This window comes from Sapajus apella, unplaced genomic scaffold, assembly GCF_009761245.1.
Source record: "Sapajus apella isolate SASKATOON/1434 unplaced genomic scaffold, GSC_monkey_1.0 scaffold67, whole genome shotgun sequence".
Lineage (NCBI taxonomy): Eukaryota > Metazoa > Chordata > Mammalia > Primates > Cebidae > Sapajus > Sapajus apella.
In genome coordinates this window covers 1041411-1064560 of record NW_022437007.1, presented here as the reverse complement: position 1 = coordinate 1064560, position 23150 = coordinate 1041411, and the positions used below count along the sequence as shown (strand labels likewise).

Below are 23150 nucleotides of genomic sequence, written 5' to 3'. Positions count from 1 at the left end.
TAAGTAGGTTTTCGTGAAAGAATTAATACATGGGGGCTAGGGAGAAGGGAGGGATGAAGAGATGGAGCAGAGGATTTTTAGGGCATTGAAACTACTCTGTATGCTACTATCATGGTGGAAACGCGATTATAAGTTTGTCCAAACCCATATAATGTACAACACCAAGAGTGAACTCCAATATAAACAATGGACTTACAGTGATTATGACATGCCAGTGTGGGGTCAACTATAACAAATGTACCACTTTGAGGATGTTAACAGTTGCAGAAACTATGCCTGTGTGGGGGTTGGGGTACAAAAAATCTCTATACCTTTTCCTCAATATTGCTAAGAACCTAAGACTGCCATAAAAAATTGTCTATTTTTTTTAAAGAATACAAGCCAGTAGCAGTGGAGCCTAAATATAAGAAATTACAGAAAATATAGTTAATGTATGGTTCCAGGCTTTGATAATATAGTATGCATACAGCTGTATTAATTTTTAAATTTGTTCTCATACTGAGAGGCAGTAACAACATCAGCAATGTTATGCCCATTGGATAGTTCTACTTCGTCTAATTTCCATAGGTGAAATTACTCAGCCCATGAAAACAAGGCAACCAGTTTTTGTTTGCAGTCTCATCGCAATATGTATAATAAAATTTGGTTGGTATGACAATGTGTCTGTGGAAGTTGACAACTTGGTAACTGCAGTGTGAAAGCTATTTCATTTTTTATCTTTAAAGAGTTACTGGATTGTTAAATTAAATTTTATTCCTGTAGGCTGCATCACACACACAGAAACCAGGTGTCTAAGTTCTCATATCAGCATTTGAGTTGCTAGTTTCTTAATGTGGAATCACAAAGCTGTACTTATGGATTATTTCACCTAATAATTACAGCTGACAATTACTATGGTGATATAAAAATAATTTCATGGGCCATCAACTAAGAGGTGGCTTTTGGCTTTTAACATAAGGAATTGGCTTCAAATGTTGCATATATTCCTGAATTATATTATGCTAAAAAGGTAAAACATATTAAGCCTAGAAAAGAGAATATATTAAACAACCTTATCTCTTCCTCCAGAAATGTGGTGGGTAATTATTTGCATCCATGAGATTAATCATCCAGCCATATCAGATATATCTGATATTTACCTATCTAATCTTAATGAGTCACCTTGGGCTAGATGTTTAACCAAAATTCTAGTTTCCTATGTGTGAAATAGGGAATACAGTATCTACATTAGAGACCTATTTTGAGAATCATATATCTCTAAGATATATATGTATATATACATATTAGAGAATACTGCATATATATGTAAAATAAGTGTTTAGTAAGGATTAAATACAAATTTAAGTTAAGCTTGTTTTTAATGAAGTCAATATTTGTATCTTTTCCTGAATATATTTTTTTGCAGCAAAGAAGAATGTATGATACTGGTGTGTAAGAGCGTGGATCCTAGAATTTGATTTACTTGCAAGGTAAACGTTGACAAATTACTTACCTCCTCCCTCTACAAAATGAGGAGTCTGTACATTTCTTATAATGCTGTAGTGGGATTAAATTAGTTGTTAACATTAACATGTCAGGTACTCATGAAATGTAGTATGTATTCAGTAAATGTTAGCAATATTTGCTTCTATTGTGTTATTGTTCTACCCTGTGTTTTGTCAAATGAGCAAATGCAAATACACTTATATGTCCTTGTTTCATTCCCAAAGAATTTTTTTTACATACAACTCCTGTTCACCGTTCACTGGGAATAGCCATTGTTTTCTGAATTTTTTCTCCTCTCTCTTAACTTTTATTTCAGGTTCAGGGGGTGGAGATTTGTTACATGGCTAAATTGTGCATCATTGACATGTGGTGTACGAATTATCCCATCCCTCAGTTAGTGGGTGCACTAGGTAGTTTTTCAACCTATATCCCTCTGCCATCCTCCCCCTTCAAGTAGTCCCCATTGTTTATTGCTCTTCTCTTTGTGTCCACATGTATTCAGTGTTTAGTTCCTGCTTATACGTGTGAACATACAGTGTTTGGTTTTCTGTTCCTGTATTAGTTCACTTAGGATAATGGCCTCCAGTTGCATCCATGTTGCTGCAAAGAACATAATTTTATTCTTTTTTGGCTGCATAGTATCTCAGTGTAATGTGCTACATTTTCGTTATTTAATGCACCAATGATGGATATCTAGGTTGATTCCCTGTCTTTGCTATTGTGAATAGTGATGCAATGAACATGTGAGTGCATGTGTTATTTTTTTGGTGGTTCACTTTATTTTCCTTTGGGTATGTACCTAGTAATGGGATTGCTGGGTTGAATGGCGGCTTTAAGTGCTTTGGTGAATCGCCACACTACTTACCACAGTGGCTGAACTAATGTACATTTCCACCAGCAGTCTATCAGTGCTTGTTTTTCTCTGTAATTTCACCAACATCTGCTTTTTAAATTTTTTTTAAGTTTCAGGGTACATGTGCAGGATGTGCAGGTTTGTTACATAGGTAAGCACTATGTACATACATAGGTATGCCACAGTGGTTTACTACCTCTATCAACCCATACCTAGGTATTAAGCCCAGCATACATTAGCTCTTTTCCGTAATGCTCTCCCCCTCCTGCCCGCCCCCTACAGGCCCCAGTGTGTGTTGTTCCCTCATCTCCGTCCATGTATTCTCATTGTTCAACTCCTACTTACAAGTGAGAGTATCTATTGTTTTTTAACTTTTTGGTAATAGCCATTCTTACTGGTGTGAGATGGTATCTCATTGTGGTTTTAATTTGTATTTCCCTAATGATAAGTGATGGTGAACATTTCTTATGAGCATTTTTAAAATGTGTTTGTTGGATGCTTGTATGTTTTCCTTTGAGAAGTATTGGTTCATGTCCTTTGCCCATTTTTGTTTTTCAGCTGTTTTCTTTTTTAATTTTTATTTTACGTTCAGGAATACAAGTACAGGTTTGTTACATAGGTACACTTGTATCATGAGGTGTTTTTTGTGCATATTATTAAATCACCCAGGCATTAAGCCTAGTACCCATTATTTTTCCTGATCCTCTCCCTCCCCCAACAGCTTCCCACTCTCCAAAAGACCCCAGTGTGTGTTTCCCACTATACGTCCCTGTGCTCTCATCATTTAGCTTCCACTTTTAAGTGAGAGCATGTGGTATGTGTTTTTCTGTTCCTAAGTTAGTTTTTGCCCATGTTTTAATGGTGTTCTTTGTTTTCTTTTTGTTGAATTGTTTAAGTTTTTTTATAGCTTCTGGATATTAGACTTTTGTTGGATGCATAGTTTTTTTAACGTTTTCTCTCATTCTTTAGGTTGTCTGGTTATTCTGTTGATGGTTTATTTTGCTGTACAGAGCTCTTTAGTTTAATTAGCTCCCACTTATCCATTTTTGTTTTTGTTGCAACTGCTTTTGGGGACTTGGTAATAAATTGTTTGCCAAGCCCAATGTGACTAGGTTAATGAGGATAAGGATTGTGCCTTTAAAAAAAACACTGCTTATTTGTTGCATAGTACAGTGTTTAGCACATAACTAATTCAATATAGAGTAGCTAGGTAAATTAATGAAGGTATTTTCCAAACTGGGTGATTACTGTGATTCAAATATTTCCGAATGAGAATATAGCCAATCATTCATTTTCTCTGTGATTCATTTACTCCTATTTTGTTCCATGATAACAGACAGCTATGGAGCTCCAGATTGCAACTTAGCAAGGTACAATGCTAAATACTAAACAATTCATTAATTAGACAGTGCAATCTGTAATGGAATTGGTGGTTAAAAATGGACTTAAGAAGCTTGTATGATAGAGAATCAGCAGAGTAATTGTGCCAGGTTAAGAACCGTTATGCAATATCATATAACTGTTTATGAAATATTTCCATGAACAAAAATTCTCTATGAAGCAGGATAAAGGACTGGGAAGATATAGAATTCTGTATTCCTTTTTCACCATTTTTCTAATCTTTCTGGACCTTAATTTTTCATTCTGTATAAGGAGAAGAGTTACTACCTACTTTCAGAGTTACAAAGTTTTAGAGCACATGTCCAAATTCTTTGACTTTGAATAAGCATTAAAATATTTTGATTGTATTATTATTGTGCTTTGATATATAAATTTTTTTTGAGAACTCATTTATTTCATTTGTCTTTTTTTTTTTTTTTTTTGAGATGGAGTTTGCTCTTGTTACCCAGGCTGGAGTACAATGGCGCCATCTGGGCGCACCACAACCTCTGCCTCCTGGGTTCAGGCAATTCTCCTGCCTCAGCCTCCTGAGTAGCTGGGATTACAGGCACGTGCCACCATGCCCAGCTGATTTTTTGTATTTGTAGTAGAGATGGGGTTTCACCATGTTGACCAGGATGGTCTTGATCTCTTGACCTCGTGATCCACCCACCTCGGCCTCCCAAAGTGCTGGGGTTACAGGCTTGAGCCACCACACCCGGCCCTCACTTGTCTTTTACATGGAAATAGCACTGGATTGTTTAGTCCTATTCTAACAGGTTAATCTGTCCTGCGTGCTCCCTTTTTATAAAACAAAGCATTCCCGTAAAACCAAGGACAAAGAAGAAACTTTTGGCACCTTTGTTATCTGTGAATGGGGAGAAAAATGTACCTCAGTTACACACACACACACACGCACATAAAAACATATGTATACACATAGGGGGCCTCTATTTGAGTATCTACCCACTGATCCTCTGATAATAAAATAAAAATATTAAAAAACTAAAGTGTTCTAAAGACTATACATATAGCAGAATTAAACAATCATTAAGAGTTAAACATCTTTTGGAGGAGCTTACAACTTCATTTATACCTAAATTAAGCAGACAGACATGACACATTTTGATAAAGAGCAGCTGTGAACATGATCACATGACTTTACTCCTTAGAGGAAAAAATTTATTCATGTAAGGAGCATTTTTAGATCAATTATTACTATTGTGAATAATCATGTTTTAACATTGTTCAGTAACTATACAATTAATGTTAATACAATACTTTAAGCTGCACAGCTAATGTAATTTTTTCCTCGTGGTATGAAATTTAAAACATCAGCCTCCCCTTTGCATTCTTCAATTCAATCTGTTTCCATAACAACCACTGGGATACATTTTTAATGATTTTACTTTCTTACAAAAATCAAAGTTCTTAAAAGGCATCACATCTTTTGCTTAATTTCTCTCATTTGTTTGTGATGGTTATTCTCATAAAAATTTAGATTTCATAACCATTGCCTGTGGCAGTACTTAGTAAAGACTTTGTAATAGCAATCAGAAACAATAACTGATACATGATTGAATAAGAAAGAATTAAAAGGAGGGAGAGAAACGAGGAAAAAGACCACAATCGAAAACTCTATCTGCTCTGACCTGGTTTATTTTCAGAATCCATGAAGGCCACTGGATAATAAACTGGCCCACTTACTCAGAGACAAAAGGAAGCAAGTGTGAGTCTGTTGGAAATAAGGCAATAGGTGTAGAGAAAAATTTAATATGCTCAGCTTCCTCTTTCTGTTTGCCATTTATTTGGGTTCCAACAGAGGCTATGTTTGTGGGACAATTCTGGTCCATTTGCTGTAGGTGGATGTATGCACGATATCCTTTAACCTTGTCATAGACTAAAAGTAGAATATGGGAATAACTGGCAAGAGAGTGAGAAGGATGTTGCTGGTAAATATTAACTGGTAAATTTGGTTTCTTTGTAAGGACAAATTTACATTTCATTGTCATATGCACTGGGGAAACTATCTGCAACATTCTAGATTCTTACTGAAGGCAGAAGATTAGTATAACAGAATGAAATTTTATAATCATTTTAGTTTATGAAATTTTTACAACGTATTTGATCACAGAAACCATCTCAGACTTGTTTGATCTTTATGATTAGTTCTTCCATATTTTAAGACATATGGCATTTCTAATAAGCAGAAATGGTTTAATATAAAAGATATTGTGCTTAATAGAGCTTTATAAGAAAAACACAATCCCATTTTTGCTCAGTTCATATGCTCTGCTCAAGGAATATGATAAAAACTTAATAAACTTTGTGGAATGCATAAACAGCCTGAGCAGAGCACAATGAATGAAGTGAAAGCCAGGTTGTTTTCTGTATGATTTCCAGAGAATGGTAGTGTTTATTAAGTAATAAAGAATGGGATTCTAGAAGAAAAAAATATGTCAAGTCCAGGGCTGCTTACATCCATACTATTGAAATACCCAAGTGGGCTGGTTTAGCTAAAAACAAAGAAAATAACTGAATGAACTATGAGTAACAAGAACAAATAAGCTGATAATGATAAGACTCCACAATTAAAACATAAAACTCATTTACATACTTCTAAAAGTCAATATAAAAGAATATAATTTTCATTCTTGATCTTCCATAGGTTTCATAAGTATGAAGCTTTAACTTTCAACCATCCATTCTATTTTGAAAACAGAAGACTATGACAAAATTAAACATGAATACTTTCAGCTACTTGTTTTATTAATATTTAGGCTGTGTAAGAAGGTATTTGGTTCCGTAGCTGAAAATTTGTCTGGCAAAACGTGTTATCAATAAATTATGTTTCATTTCTAGAGGCTATTTATATTAAACTAGAAAAATCTTGGGATTTAAAATCTGACAGAACCCAGGTTCACAAATGCCAATGCTCTCTTCTTACTTGCTACTACCTTTTTAAATTTGATCTTTTCGAGTTACAGTTTTCTTTTCTTTCTTTTTTTTTTTTTTTTTTTTTTGAGAGGGAGTCTTGCTCTGTCGCCCAGGCTGGAGTGCAGTGACACGATCTCAGCTCACTGCAACCTCCACGTCCCAGTTTCAAGTGATTCTCCCACCTCGGTCTCCCAAGTAGCTGGGATTACAGGCACCCACCATCACGCCCAGCTATTTTTTCGTATTTTTAGAAGTGATGGGGTTTTCCCATGTTGGCCAGGCTAGTCTCAAACTCCTGGCCTCAAGTGATTCTCTGCCTCAATCTCCCCAAATGCTGGGATTACAGGCATGAGCCTCCATGCCTGGCTGAGTTTTAGTCTTTCCACTAGTGTTGTGCAAACAACAATATCAACTTCTCATAATGGGTATTGTCTATAAGTAACCTAAAAATTAGAAGACCTAAATTCTTATGATGTGGAGTGAATTCCCTGCCACTCTTAACAGTCCTTCTATTTTATTATCTGTTTTGGTAATTAAATCTGCATGTTGTGTATCTGAGTACAATGGGTTGTAGCTATAATGAAATGTGGACATAAAGACTGCTTTGAGAAGTTTTATAAATAAATGTCTGATTATAAATCATTTTTCATTTTAATTTCAAGTATGTGTATTACATACTTCTCCTTGAGAATTTCTTACCTAGTTTCTCCTCTTTTTCTAGAGCAACAAGCATCTCATCCTGGAACATAACATAGAGGCTAGAAAGTGTGCTCTGAGCTGATGAATGTATGTTTCAAAGTGGCAGGTCACCTCTATCAAACACATAGAGCGACATTTTGTTCTTTTTTTCTTCCTATTTAGAGCCTCCAAAAATCATCATAGGAGTGTAATTTTCTCTGAAGTCGTTGTTGACTATCTTAAATGACATTTTTTAATCTTCTTGTTTTGACTTCCATAGATTTTCAACTGTAATCGTCATAAAATCTTTCACCTTCTTATTTCTGATCTCTTTTGCTCTCGTTTTAAATTTAATATTGAAACTTTGATTTGATTCAGTAAATTCCTTAAGGGTAGAGTCGGTATAAGATGTTTTTGTTTTTAACGAGTAAAATTGTGTTACACTAAATATAAAAGAGAGGTTTCTCCCCTGGCTGCCATAAAAGATGAAGCCCCTTCCCACCCTTAGGTTACCATTATGAGGACATGTGCGTAATAAGTGTAAAATTCCAAACCCCTCAAGGATATTATTTATTATGAAAGATTTTATGCTCAATAAATATTTTCTGAATTTAAAATGCAGGCAGTATGAATTGCTCTATAGATTTAAAAAGAAAAAAAAAACTATTATTTTCAATAAAGTCAATTACTGAAAATTCTATTCAGAAAACAGCTATAAGATTGGCTATCAGTCTGTCAATGCAGAGCAGAGAATAATCTAATAGATACATATAATCTTGGATTGTAAAGGAAAGATCCTATTTGTCTTTATGCCACGGTGGAATGAATTATCTCATTTTTAATCTTTGTGTTTAGCCAAGTGTGTACAATCCAAATCATGGCTGTGTTCTCCCCCTTAACCTGAGAAAGACATGATCTGGCCCTCCAGATTCAAATTGATTGAACTGTGGGAATCCCAGGTTCACAAATTATTACCTAAGTCACTTTGGACAGGTTTTAAAATTTCTCTGTACCTCAGTATCTTTATCTATAAAATGGGGCTAATTATTTGCCACACTGGATTGCAGTAAGTATTAAAAATGAGAATATTTGTAAAACACTTGGAAAAGTTGTTGGAACATAATAATCAGACCATCATTATTATCATCATCTTTAGATGGGATACAATTTGTACTGGAAAGCCTCAACTGCTCTGGACGGCAGCAAAATGGTAATAATAAAAACATAGTTATACAAAATGGAAATGTAGGATAAGCAGGCTACTTACCAAAGAAGGAATGCATTGGTGATAGAGGCTGCCTAAACGCTTTCAATTTCCCTATTCAGGTTATACAGGAAGACTGTATTTTTCATCATTCCTACAGATCCATTAGTCTGTGTCACTGGTTTCCAGCTAAAGATATCAGGGTAGAAGTGATTCGTAACACTTCCAAACCTAAACCATATATCTCTATGATTACCCACTCCTACTCTTTCTCTTCTCTGATAAACTCAAAAGCCATATTTATAATATAATAGCAGCATGAGAACTCTCCATTTTTTTCTGTTGTGATTGGAGTGTCAAATTATCTGTATCAGACTGACTGGTGAGCAAAAGCAAACCTTTATCATGTTAAGTCTGAAATGTCTGAGTTTATTTATTAAAGCTCCTATCCTTGACTTTCTATACTGATTACCAGTGAAGAGTTCCATTACCTCTTGGCCCTAAACCCATTCTTCTATATTCTACCTCAAGATCCTGAAGCTGGGAGCTTTCAAATCAGATTTCTTCTTTGCCATTAACCTTTTGGTTAGGTTCTGCCAACGGTAGTCCTGAAGGCAACTAGGGTTCAGGAGGAGAGAGAAAGGACTCATTTGTGTCTATCCTATTTGTCAGTGTCATTCCAGGAATGCTTCTTTAGGTCAGCAATTGACACTGCGTCCAGTTCCTAAGTTTATTTTATACTTGCTAAACTATCTTTATTGCTCCACCACCGCGCCAAATGTATAAAAATAGAGAAGTGCATCCCCTTCAGGGGTCTGGGTCCTAGATCTATAGGATCCCACCTCTGAACCCCTGGGGTACATGTGTCTGCTGAGAAGCATTCCTCCTCAGAGATCTGACACACAGTTTTGGGGGGCCTGTCTACAGGGGCCTTCTAGGTTCTACAACTCCAGCCTCCTCCCTGTGTTACTCTTCTGTATGAGTGGTTGTTCTTCAGATATTAAAATTCTGAACCATTTTGATATTTTAGCTTTCCAATACCAGATTAAATACTTTTGCATATTATATTCTCTTTGTTAAAATTGCTGGTTTGGTTTCTGTTTTCCTGACTGTACTCCAATTTTTATACTATTAAGTCACAGAAATTTGAAGCCAAAGCGTGTGCCACCATAGAAAAAATTTAAATTATATAGCATTTCATTAATTGTTGGGCAATGGGCAGAAAGGAAACTGATTTCAAAGGTAGAAAGCCATCTAGTTGCATAATGTTTTGTCAAAACTCTTGGCAAAAGTGCTGCTTGAGTTAACTACAGCGGCAGACAGTGAGTCTGCTGGACAGGCCGTACGCAAAAGAGATTGGGAAACAAAACTTTAATAGTGTTTGTTGACTATTACTGGCTATATTTGGCAGGATATGGCAAGAGAAACATGAGCAGCTAGTGTGAAGGCAGAAACATAGAGAAACAGAATACAGAAGTTTCCGGGACTTATTGGGCAAAACGGCTGGCTTCTTCTAAAGCCCAAATGGTAGAACATAACATTGATGAAGGCACTGAACAACAAAGGCCCAGTGAAGAGTTCCATTTGCATAATGGACTTAAGGCAAACCCTACTAAGATCTCAGGGAACTGTAATACTAAAATCTCGTGATTCCAAAAATATAACACTTAAATGTTTAAAACTTAAAATAACTGTAGGACCCATAATCTTCCCCAAACAGGAAAAAATTTAATGTAGCTCTCAATAGGCATTTCAAACTTAGGTAAGTGGAATAATGGAAAAAGAAAAACATCTAAGAAGTCATATCCAGAGGCCAGAGACAACTGTGGACAAGGAAGATATCCCAGGGAGTTGGTTAGAGCCTATTCAAAGATCCTCCCTGACCTCTAGATTGGGAGACTTTATAATGTCTGTCCAGCAGGATGGTGCCTGTGATTGACATGTGTCAATCACATTCTTTCTTTATCCAAGCAACACAGTTTATTGTGGTTTCCCTTTCTCTATGCTTTTCTTTTATATTAAGTGTACAGGAAGTGGTTTGCAAATGCAGGTTATTAGTTCATAGGTGATTCATAGCCATCGTTTGATGAGGACAACGGCTAACCAGAGAACATGGATTTGTGCTGAAATTAATGACTGAAAGAATTTTGAGTTGTCACTTGTGAAGAGTAATAATCTCTTTTCAGGAGATAATGGAACATGACATAAATGTCTGGTGATCAGTAAGATGGACTGTGGCAGAGATGGGCTAGATGCCCGCTAATTCCATCTCCTTCTTCTGGCCAAATAGAAAGGCAGTATTTGCCAGCTTCCTTTGCAGTTCAGTTGGGCCCGCAATGGAAGGATGTCCATGCATTCAAGGCTGCTCCATAACAGCCTATGTTTGATGTTCCACACAGTCTCTTTTATTCCCTCCGTGACCATGTTCTTACAAAGGCAATATCAAAAGACGGAAGGAGTCTATATCTTTAAATCATGATTTGGCAGTGAACCTCAAAGGAGAGCTGGCCAACACACATCAGGCCATAACACAAGGAAGAAACCTCTTATTTTCTATGTTAAGAAACTGAGATTTGGGGGGTTGTATGTTAAAGTGTCTAGTGGTTATCCTGTAATATAGCATTAGATTTAATTACTGGATTTAATACCATTGGTAACTTGATATCTTTTTTGTTATATTAAAATTATTTGAATATGAAGAAAATGTCATCAAGAAATTGAGATTATAAGGTGTAGTGGAAAGGGCTTTGTTTTGAGAAGTTCCATTTCTCGTAACCCCTTTACTAGATTATTACCTAATAAATAATAATTACTAGATAAGCGGCACTGGGAAAGTCAATTAATTTCCCTGGGCCACAGTGCACATCTGTAAAATGAAGCTGTTATTAGGTTTATTATTAGGTTAACCAATTATAGGCAGAAAGCCAGGCCAGAAATTTGCTCAAGGTTTTTATGGTTTTTGATCTACAATTCCATGAAATAGGAGCTAAGCTCTAAAGCACAGGAGTAGTAATTTCTTTTTTTTACTTAAAATGTTTGGTTATCATATGATACCTGACAAAGAACAGCTATATGCATAAATACTATGTAATAGAATGTTTTAGTAGTATTAACTCATGCCCTGCAGTTTTATGCTATCCAAATATGACACATTAGTCATTTTAGAGACAAGACAATGCAGATGACAATTTCAAAAGGAAACTATTCCCTAAAACTTTGAATACCCAATAGTTTTACACACATCTCTTCACATCTTCAGTCCTCCCCTTACAATCTAAGGATGGGATTTAAGCAAGATCCTCACTTCTCTTTCTATGTTTTATCAAGTGAAATTCTATTCTTTCAGATGGTTACTCTTAATATCAACTCACTAAGGTTAATTCAAGGTCATTGTTTCTACATAACTGTTAAGGTCTGAATATGTGTGTCTTTCCAAAATTCATGTCAAAATCCTAACCCCCATGGTTATGGTATAAGGAGTTGGAGCCTTTGGGAGGTGACTAGGTCATAAGAGTGGGGCCCTCATAAATGGTATTAGTGCCATTATAGAAGAAGCCTGAGGAAGCTTGTGTGTTCCATCCACCAGGTAGGGACACAGTGAGAAGGCACTATCTATGAATCAGAAAAGCAGGCTCTCACCAGACACCAAAACAGCCAGCACCTCAATCTTGGACTTTCCAGACATAAAAACTGTGAGAAATAAATTTCTGTTGTTCATAAGTTACCAGTTTATGGTATTTTGTAATAGCAGCCCAAGCATACTAAGACAGGCAAATAATAAAAATTGTAAAATAAAGCAAAATATAAAGCAAAAAAAAAACCCCACAAAAACTAGATGATTCTTCATTCATATTTAATTATATGTTCAACTGCTAATAAATCAGGCTAATCGAAACACTGTCATTCTTATAAGAAGGTAAAACTATAATTAAAATATATCTAATATTAATTTAAGACCTGGAGACCAAATAAAATTTTGCTCCTTAAAATTAAAATGAAGAATGTTGCAGCCAAATCAAAACAAAGAACATTTAAAACTCATTTTGCTAATGAGTATTTTGTCCTAATCCCTGGAAAATAATGGCTAAAGCCAAGCATTTAAACTTAAAGCAGAAAATAATACATGAAGGAGAACATTCTTGAATTGGTCTTCAAATTATTTTTGCAATTTTGTAATTCACAATTTGTTGTGAAAATTATAATTTTTAATTCTATTACCGAGACATTTTTAGAAAAAATATAGAAAAATACTGAAGGTAAGATTCTGATTTTTTAAAATCATCTTTAGATGACTCTACTTACTTTTCTCCTACTGATTCTACTATACAGTATAGAATCCAAGAACATGAACTTTACATAATTTTTAAGGTCACTAACATAATAAAGGATGATGTCCAAATTATTAAAAAAAACAGTTGTTTAATTGGAATTAAACTCTAATATTAAATGTCACTAAGGTATTTATATTAGTTTGCTAACTAACCAAATCTCTATGAACATATTATATAACACAAATGTAAATACTGTTGTAAACAAGGATAACATTTGCTTATAAGGTCATCCTCTTCACATTTCTTTAGCATTCTATTTACATACAAGCCAATTTGAGGTAAAATAACTTTCCACTCACCAACGTGGAGGTTTGTGAGGCGTCAGCCAAATCCCCTGAGATCTGGGGTGTTCGCGTGTTGTTTGGAATTCTGTGAGGGTTACGGGCTATCGCTTCACACCAGCCCAGCATTTTCTCCTTCCTCTTATCCCTTTTCAATTTCTGAAATTCTGAAAATAATTTACATTCCCTGAAACAGGTCACTTATTTTAGTTGTGCTTTGGAAAATATATATAATCAAAATTAAATCAACAATATAACAAAGTACTAACGGAGACTTTTTTTAACCAGGGGTTATAAGGAGGAAAAGAAGAATATGCTGATTATTAATAATATCCTAGCATCACAGGACAATAGAAAGAGTATACAACTCTTCAAAGGGCCTAATATCTTTTATACCCCTCTTTGTGACATTATTGTAGACAATGGGAATTCCTTGTGCTAGGTTCTAAGTGTTATTTTCAGGAATCAACTTTTAACAGTAAGTCCTTACCTCAAGAAATAAGAATAGACCCAGTTCCTGAGAATATCTGCATATTTCAATGACATCTAAAACTTGGCATAGCTTTTCAGCTAAATGTCCTACAGAAGCAGAATAAATCGAATATAGGCCAGTGATATATATTATTCATTCTGGCAGTGCCATGATTTTCTCTCTCATAAACTTCTGCCATCTAAATTTTTTTTTTCTTGGAAATCAAGTCTCTCTATGTCACCCAGGCTGGAGTGCAAAGGTGTGATTTTGGCTCACTGAAACCTCTGCCTTCCAGGTTCAGGCGATTCTCCTCCCTCAGCCTACCGAGTAGCTGGGATTACAGGCTCATGCCACCATGCCCAGCTAATTTTTTGTAGTTTTAGTAAAGATGAGGTTTCACCATGTTAGCCAGGATGGTCTCGATCTCCTGACCTTGTGATCTGCCTGCCTTGGCCTCCCAAAGTTCTGGGATTATGGGCGTGAGCCACTGCGCCTGGCCGAAAAAACATTTTTATTGCAAGTATAATAAATTTAGTGTATTACATCTATCATCAGTATAATCTATTCAAAATTAATGATTTGAAAAATCCCTACTATGTCACAAATAGAAATATTCCACAATTCTTTCCAGATTTCTAGAACTTCTTATTTGGGGGAATGTTTTGTCTCTGAAAAAGTCATATCAACAATGACTTTTAACATAATGGGGAAACGTTGTTTCCCTTGTAAAGTTTTACAGCCTACTTTTCCACTCCACCACCCTCCATAATTAGAAATAGTTTATTGCAGGTCTTTAGTTAAATGCATTACACTGTCAATTAAATATCAAAAATAATGTGGAGTAATTATTTTTCACAGCATCCAAAGCAATTAGCAATCTGGTGGTTTATCACATTTAAGAGATTCAAAACTGCACATTTCATAGCACTAAGAAAAGTAACATAAAGAACAGTTGCACTAACAGATTGATGAATTATTACTCTAAATGAAAAAATACTCAAGTTAAATACAGTTGAACAATGTAAATAGGAAAATGATAAAAAGATCTGTTATAATAAATGTCGAAGATACTCAACAGAATGGATTTCTTAATAAGACCAGCAATGTAATGTGAGTGACTCATTCAATTGAGGTAGAGAGAAATAAGGGGAACTTGGAAACAATTGTTTGAATGGGCAACAAATTATTAGCACTTGGCCTTTCAAACACTTTGCTTGAGATTTATGTAAAACTGTGATCTATTCAATACGAAATCTGCATATCTAACTAATTTGCACTCTACAGAAAGTAAATATTTTCTCATTCCTATTAACACTATCTTGGTTACTCATCAGCTTTTAACTGCATTTCTTCAAGTGCGCTAAGAGTAAATGAAAATGAGGATCTTTATTCAAAGGCAAGAATAAAATGATACATAATGACCAAAACAGTTTAATCAAGTATAAAAAAAGGTTCTACTTCTAAATCATTTACCATATTTTTTCAATTTTAACTCTATAATTACTTATAATCACTATAGTACTTATAATAAATTGCTAAATTCATTCATGAATGAAGAACATAATCATGTGGCCCACAGAATTATGACACCAGCAGTATCCATTCTGAGATGTGTTTGTAAAGGTAGCCAACTTCTTATTTCCCATTCAGATTCTTTTTGATACTGTGGTAGTAGTAGCTTTGTCACTCCTTATTCAGTCAACATTAATCCATAAATATTTATGAAGCCCCTACTATACTGTAGGTACTGAAGTAGGAATAGTAGTCAAGAGAGGATAACTTTCATTTTTTTATGTGATTTGGATTCAGTGCAGCGATCTATTCTAAAGAATTTTAAAGTCCATGAACACTGGGATCTTTCTGATCTCTAATTTTTAGATTTGTACGCTTACTTGCCTGCTGCTCCTGATCATGTCTTCCTTGAAGCTTGCCTGTGCAAATCATCTTTTTGAACTGTTTTGCTGGACTGCTGTCAACAAATCATCATTACAAAGGCTATAAACTTTTGGCTGCACCTGCTGAAGTATTATAATAAAATGCCAACTTCATTCTAGTTTTCTATTGCATACAACTGTCATTATCTTATTTTAGGATTATTAGCTGGGCTAAATAATTCAGAAAGTTAAAACACATATGTTTAATATAAATAATATGTTAATAATCATTAAATACTATCCATGGACATTGTACAGACTATTATAGACAGCAGAGGAGAAACAATATACATTGCAACGGACTGGAAAGTTTATAATGTATTTCGAACATATATGAATGTTTATAGAGACAGTTAAGTGTGTGAGATGAGACAGAGCAATCTAACTACACAGCTTCACTTCAGCTATTTATTATATTAATGTAGAATATATGAAAACAATAAAAATGTCTGTGATGGTTGCATTTCTATATCTGCACATTCATTTTATGTCTAAGAAGTAAATTTTACTTAATGACTTACTCTAAATAATACACGTCTTCTGAGTTGTCGGCTACCTTAGAATCATAGCATCATCTCGTGGAGAAGTCAGTCTCAAAAGGGGCTGAGCATTTTGGTTCATGCCTGTAATCCCAGTACTTTGGGAAGCTGAGGTGGGCAGATCACTTGAGCTCAGGAGTTCGAGACCAGCCTGGCCAACATGGTGAAACCCCATCTCTACCAAAAATACAGAAAATTAGTCAGGAGTAGTGGCAAGCACCTGTAGTCTCAGCTACTACTCAGGAGGCTGGCGCAGGACAATTACTTGAACCTAGGAGGCGAGGTCGCAGTGAGCGAGATCTTGCCACTGTGCTCCAGTCTGGGCAACAGAGTAAGACTCTGTTTCAATAAATAAATAAATAGCCTCAAAGAAGCAACATGAGTATAGGTGCAAATCAGAAGGGAGAGAGAGAGCGGAAAACAAGGAGAGACCATTGCCTTACCCCTTAAATCTCTGTTGATAAGGGGGTATTATAATTGCCCAACGACAATACCTTCTTTTCTGTTATCACAAAACACTTAAAATTTGGATCACATTTCAAAAATATTTTCTTCTTTGCATCATTGATTCTAAAACACAGATTTTAAAAATAGTTTAGGTGAGTTGAGAGAACTGAAGAATTGAAATGTTGATTGCTGAGCCTCTGTAGACCAGCCTTCTTCCTACACGGGTCTGGAGTACTCATCATATTTTTAGGTGTAAGAATGTGCTGTCAGCCAGAAGGGTAGGCAAATTATAAGCATTTATAATTAACCCCAAAGCACTTTGAAATTTAAGTATCATTAGTAATACATCAAAATAGGAAAGTGGTCATTAAGCACTCATGTTAATTGCTATCTAGCCATTGAACCAAGCTAATATGAGATGCAGCAACGAGCAACTCATATAATGATCACAGGAAATTGAGATTTAACTAAGCTTAATTTTTAATATGCTACTTCAAGCAGATATTGAATTTAATAAATAGCAGCATAGTGCATTCTCTATGAACTATACTGACAACAAATTAAAATTAGGAAAAAATGCAAGGCAATTGGGTGTATCTGATGGAGAATAATTTGCTTTCAATTCAGGAAACATCTACTGAACATTTTCTTCTTGCCAGACATTGGTGCTTGGAACCTTTGTTACAGAGAGAGAAAAGATCCAGAGCTTACAATTAGGAAGGGAAACAGAGAGAAGTAAGCCAATTTTTGTAACAGAGTGTGGTAAGTGCTGTGAAAGCAGTACACTGAGCACTATGAAAACTTTGAGAAAAGACGTTTAACTTAGCACCAGATGCAGGGGAAGGTTGATTTTGGAAGACTTTCCAAAGAAAGTAAAAATTACAAGTAATTTACATGAAAGTTAAAATTGTTACTCTTCTAAAGGCTTCTGTCGCTGCAAGCTGCGTTGCACAACTCTAGGAGGCATTATTCACATTGCTATCCACGTAAATGTCACTGTACTCCAAGGGATGCTTTTCACATTCAACACCGTGAGCATGATACGCCTAGAGTTGTGCAACCTGGCAGCCCTCCTGGGCTGATTTCTCCATGTGAACCTTATTATACTCACTTTATTTTACCCCCCAGACTAACGTAATTTAATCTTAAAGTTAGAGATTTGTTTGCCATAGGAAAATGCAGTTGCCTACGTCTATTTATCTCTCTGTCTGCTCAACTATTCCCTTCCTCAAATTTGCCCATTCCATATCTTATCAAGTAAAGTGCAGTTATGACTGAGCTAAATGCTCCCTCCCTTCACCACATGCATAGAACTGAGAAAGTGCTCACCTCCCTCATTCTCAAATTTGAGACTTGAGAATGGTCTTGTCTAAGAAAGTAAAGGGATTTTAAATGGAAAATTTTAGAGATTTTGTGTATTTGTTTAGCTAATGTGTCATTAAGAAATATGTCTCAACTATTAGATAGCCCCTCACCTAAATAATAATAAAGTTCAATTTCCATTATGAAATAAACAACTTCCAATTAAGAGAAGTGAAAACGTGTGTGTGTGTGTGTGTGTGTATTCCAAGAATTACTCAGTATATATTGAGAAAATGCTAACATGCATGCCTATAACAGCAGCAAATTCACATTTGCTGCTGCTGTGGACCTCTGAGTGGATGTTTTGAAGTGCTTACACAAGAAATGTTGTTAAAGACTTGGGGTGCCAGTGACCACCAAGGACTTCTTGCTTAGGTTGAGTTCTGCAAGAACAGATGACTGTATATGATAAATTTATTGCTAGGTGATGGAGATGTGTCCTGGGGTTGGGGGTCCTCCTAATTTCTGTGAGTAGGATGTTAGGTTTCTCAAATGGAGGGAGAGGTTCATAGTTCTATTCCAGGATGTGGAAAAGCAACTGATATAGAATCTAATAAGTGATTGTTGATGATAGAATGAATGAGAAGGTAAAGAGGAGTTCTTTCCTGAATAATCATAAGATGACTTGTAATGAAGGTTTAAATTCTTTGGTGCTTTTAGCTTAGACTATCTTAAATACATATTTAATATATAGGTTTCTTCTAAAAAATTTTTCCCTCTACCTTGCAATGACTTTTAAAAGCACTAACCTTTCTGTGAAGTCTGATAAACTACCCTCGCCTTGTAAGGTAGCATGAAGGTGAACAAAGAAATGACACAACACAAGGAAGTAGGGCTCTCATTCTCTCCTATATCGAGGCAGTACAGAGAGAAACCTCTTTGAAAAAAGAGTACTGGTAGCAACATGAACCATTGTCCTGGAGATCCTCAGGAACAGGAAGGACAGGCTTCCAAGCAGGTAACTTTGGAAAAACTAGAACAATAGTGACTCCTCCAATCCTAATTATACCAAGAGATGTAAGTGACCCTGAAGAAGAGAGGAAATATCCTCATAAATAGTTACACCCAGAGATGGGCAGTTGGTGTTCTTTAGTGAAGACTAAAACCTTCATTATGGAAGTGACTGTGTTAGCACAGAACTCAGCACATGGCTTGGGCCAATCTTGTAGACATAAAATGAGACTTCCAGCTTAAGCTCTGACATGTAAAGAGTTTGGAAGTCATCACTCCCATTCTTATAAAAAGAGAAATCTACATAAAAACTGAAAATCAATTATTTTTCTTAGACCCATCAGAGAATTTGAGTTACAGAACAAACCACCACCCCAAAAATACAGAGATGGGAAAATCATGGTTGATTTCACAATTCTTGGAGAGAAGTTGATGGAGCCCTAACTAGGTGGAAATTCTTAAGCTGTATCTTCAATATATTATTGGAGACACAGTGGGGATTAGCTTGAAAGTAAGAGCTTGCAGGAGGCTGCATTAGCAGTGGGGACTCCACACTTTCCTGGGTTTTACTGCTGGGCAACTTACCTATATTTCATGAGAATACGGACAAAGATACAATAGTGGTACTAGCAGGGGGGGAGGACAAGTAAACACCAGGAAGCCCCCCAACAGTCTTATACAAAAAAACTTACTCTCCAAGGGAAAATATCTTGCAGGGATTAACTAACCCACCAGAATAAAGGTCATTTCTTCTACTCCAGGCTTTTCTACTCTTTCTGCCCTGCCTATGGTGGGGAGGAAAGCTAAGAAACGCTTGTGAAGGTCAGAGCCCTGAAATGCAGGCTCACTAAAAGACTTAGATTGAATCATAAAATTACAGAATACTTCCCCTCTACTATACCTTCCCATGATACCAACAAGGCTTCAGGGTAAAACAGTGAATTAAAGCTCAAAGAACTTCAGGATGCATACTTTCTTTGAGGAAGAGTACTTTGGGAGCCCAAAGGCAACAGGATAGACAAATACTACAGCACTACGAGAATTCTATAGCTACAGTATTCATTAAATACAGCCCAATTACTGGCCAGAATAACAAAGAAACTCACATTACCTCAGTTTCTATTGCCTGTTGTGTTGTGTTTGGCTTTCTACAATAATAACAAATTACAAAGCATTCTAGAAAGCAGGCAAAAACAATCTGAAGAGATATATAAAAAAGCACTGGAACCAAAGTCAAATATGACACTGATAATAAATCAGGGAACTTAAACTATCTACATTAATATGCCAAGTGCTATATTGGAAAAAGTTGACAACATCAGGAAAACGGGTAATGTTAGCTGAGAGAAGGAAACTCTAAGAAGGTATCCACAGATGGCTAGAAACCAAAACATTGCAACAAAAATGAAGAATACCTTTGGGCTCATCAGTAGACTGGAAGTGCCCAAGAAAGGTGTCAATGAGCTTGACGACAGAGAAATTTCAGAACTGAAATGCAAGGAGAATAAGGAATGGAAAAAAGAAACAGCAGAACATCCAAGAACGGTGGTACAGTTTTTAAATTTGTAACATATGCATAACTGGAATACTAGAAGAAGAAAAAAAGAGGTAACAGAGCAGAAGAAATTCTTCATGATACAGAAGAAATGCTTCATGATACAAGGTTAATATAGCAAGTCAACTGCTTTCCTGTGTATCTTTCTTGTATACCTATACATCATCAATGCACAATTGAAATTTGAAATTAAAAAATACTTTTTAGCAGCATCAAATATTATTTAGATATAAATAAAACTATTTTACAGGATTTATATTAAAAACTGTAAAACTCTGATTTAAAAATCAAAGAAAATCTAAATAATAGCAGAAACATTCTGTGTTCATGGATGGGAAGACTCAATGTTGCTAACACACAAATTCTTCCCAACTTGAGCTACAGATTTCATGCAATCTCAATCAAAATCCTAAAAAGGTATTTTGTAGATAATGATAAACATATTCTAAAGTTTACATAGAAAGGCAAAATACCTACACCACCAACGTAATATTGAAGAAAATCAAAGTTAGACAACTCACACTACCCAGATCCAAAAGTTACTATAAAGTTACAGTAATCAAGACAGTGTGGTATTGGAAAAAGAGTAAATAAATATATAAGACAATGAAACATAATATAGATTTTAGAAACAGACTCATGAATAGAGTCAACTCATCTTTGACAAAGGACCAAAATTAATTCAAGAGAAAGACTAATCTTCTCAGCAAATGGTTCTGGAACAACTGGACATCCATATGCAAAAAAATAACTCAGACACAGATCTTATACTTTTCACAAAAATTAACTAAAAATGAATCATAAACTTAAACATAAATGAAAAACTGTAAACTCCTACAAGGAAACAGAAAAGAAATTGTGGGTGATCTTGGGTTTAGCAATGAGGCGGTAGATACAACACTAAAATTATGATTCATGAAAGGAAAAATGTTAAGTTGGAATTTATTAAAATTATAAACTTTTATGCTCTATAAAAGACTCTTAAGAGAATTAAAAGACAAGCCACAGCCTGGGTAAAAATATTTGCAAAATGCATATTGAATAAAGGACTTGTATTCCAAACATATAAAGATTTCTTGAAACTGAATTAGAAAGTGAAGTAACCAATAAAAATAAGCAAATGATCTGAACAGACATTTCAATAAAGATGTACAGATGGATACCAAGCATATGAAAAGATGCCCAGTATCATATGTCATTAAGGAATTGCAAATTAATAATAAGATACCACTACATACCTATTAGAGTGGCTAAAATGCAACAAACTGATAATACCAAATGCTGACATGGATGCCAAGCAACAGGCATTCTTATCCATTGCTTGTGAGAATGCAAAATAGTACAGCCATCTTAGGAGACAATTTGGTAGTTTACTAATGGAGTTAAACATAGTCTTATCATACAATCCAGCGATTGCACTTATAGCTATTTAACCAACTGATTTTTAAAATTTACATCTCACAAAAATATGTACACATGTGTCTATAGCAGCTTTGTTCATAATCGCCAAAAACTGGAAGTGACAAACATGCCCTTCAATTGATGAATGGAGAAACAAATTGTGATACATTCATACAATGTCATATTATTCAGTAATTAAATGAAATTAGCTATCAAGCCATAAAAAGACATGGATGACTATTAAATGCATATTGCCAGATTTAAAAAGCCAGACTGAACAGGGCTACTTTCTGTATGATTCCAATTATATGATATTCTAGAAAAGATAATGCTATAGCAGCAATAAAATGATCAGTGGAGGGCAGTGAAACTATTACCATAAAGTATGATGCTTTATGGTAAATACGTTACACTACGCATTTGTGAAAATCTTATAGAGCCTCACAGCACAAGGTGAAAACCTAATGTATGAAAATTGAAACACATTGTTTTGGCATTCAGGGATCCCAGCATGGAAAGCAGGCTGTGAAAAATACAATCTACATATATTAAAATTATAGAACCGCCTCACTGAAGATGGTGAGGGAACATGTGCTGACCTAAGCTAACCACCTTTAGAAAGAGGTGCAGTCTGAAAGGTTAAAAGAAAAATATACTGTACATAAGCAGTGTGCTCTAGTTCATGACATGGTCCTCGATGGAGCTACGACTTAACAACTCTGACAGTGATATAAAAACATATGATAATTGAACAATTAAATAGAGGGTTGGCAGATAGTAGAGAACCTGGTTTTTAATTGTTGGAGTGGGAGGTTGCAGATAAGCCAGTGGAGAGGCATATGCCATATAATAATGAGTCAACGTTGGAGACATTAATATGAACTCACGTTTAGTTTAATATGAATAAATGTGATTACATAACATGTAGATACACACACATTAGTATATATTCATATATCTCCCTGCTCTGTCACTTGATAGGTGCCGGAAACAATGATACCCTAGCGGCAACAAATATGCTTAGTGCCCGGATTTTAGTTTTTTAATACTATTCTCCAGTAGAAGGAACCAGGGATGCTTCAATCAATGGCTGATTCTGGGGCTAGGGTAGAAAAAATACAAGTTGAGCCTGGAGAAACTTGTAGTGCTAGAAAGTAAGGAAATGCTTAAAAACAAGACAAAACAAGACACAAACCAAACACAATTTCGGGTATATATCAAAGAGACACAGCAGCTGAAGAAAATAGCTCCACAACTGGCACAGCTGATATAATTTGAACAACAAAATAAAGTAGAAACAGATTATGAACCAAGTATAACACAAACATCCACAAGTCTAT

General features: G+C 35.4%; 1 protein-coding gene across 8 annotated transcripts in view; it reads right to left on the bottom strand.

Annotated features, from left to right (window-relative positions):
- Nucleotides 1–23150, bottom strand: part of MARCHF1 (membrane associated ring-CH-type finger 1) — a 917917-nt gene that overhangs the window by 338138 nt on the left and 556629 nt on the right. Inside the window, exon 1 of one of the 8 annotated variants that reach the window (XM_032248638.1) lies at nt 13168–13346. The exons of 6 other annotated variants lie outside the window; for them this stretch is intronic. In XM_032248638.1, coding sequence (XP_032104529.1) covers nt 13168–13278 — 111 coding nt within the window. In that variant the 5' untranslated portion in view covers nt 13279–13346. Of the gene's footprint in view, nt 1–13167; nt 13347–23150 lie in introns of those variants that run through there. One more of the 8 variants, XM_032248649.1, reaches the window with a different exon arrangement.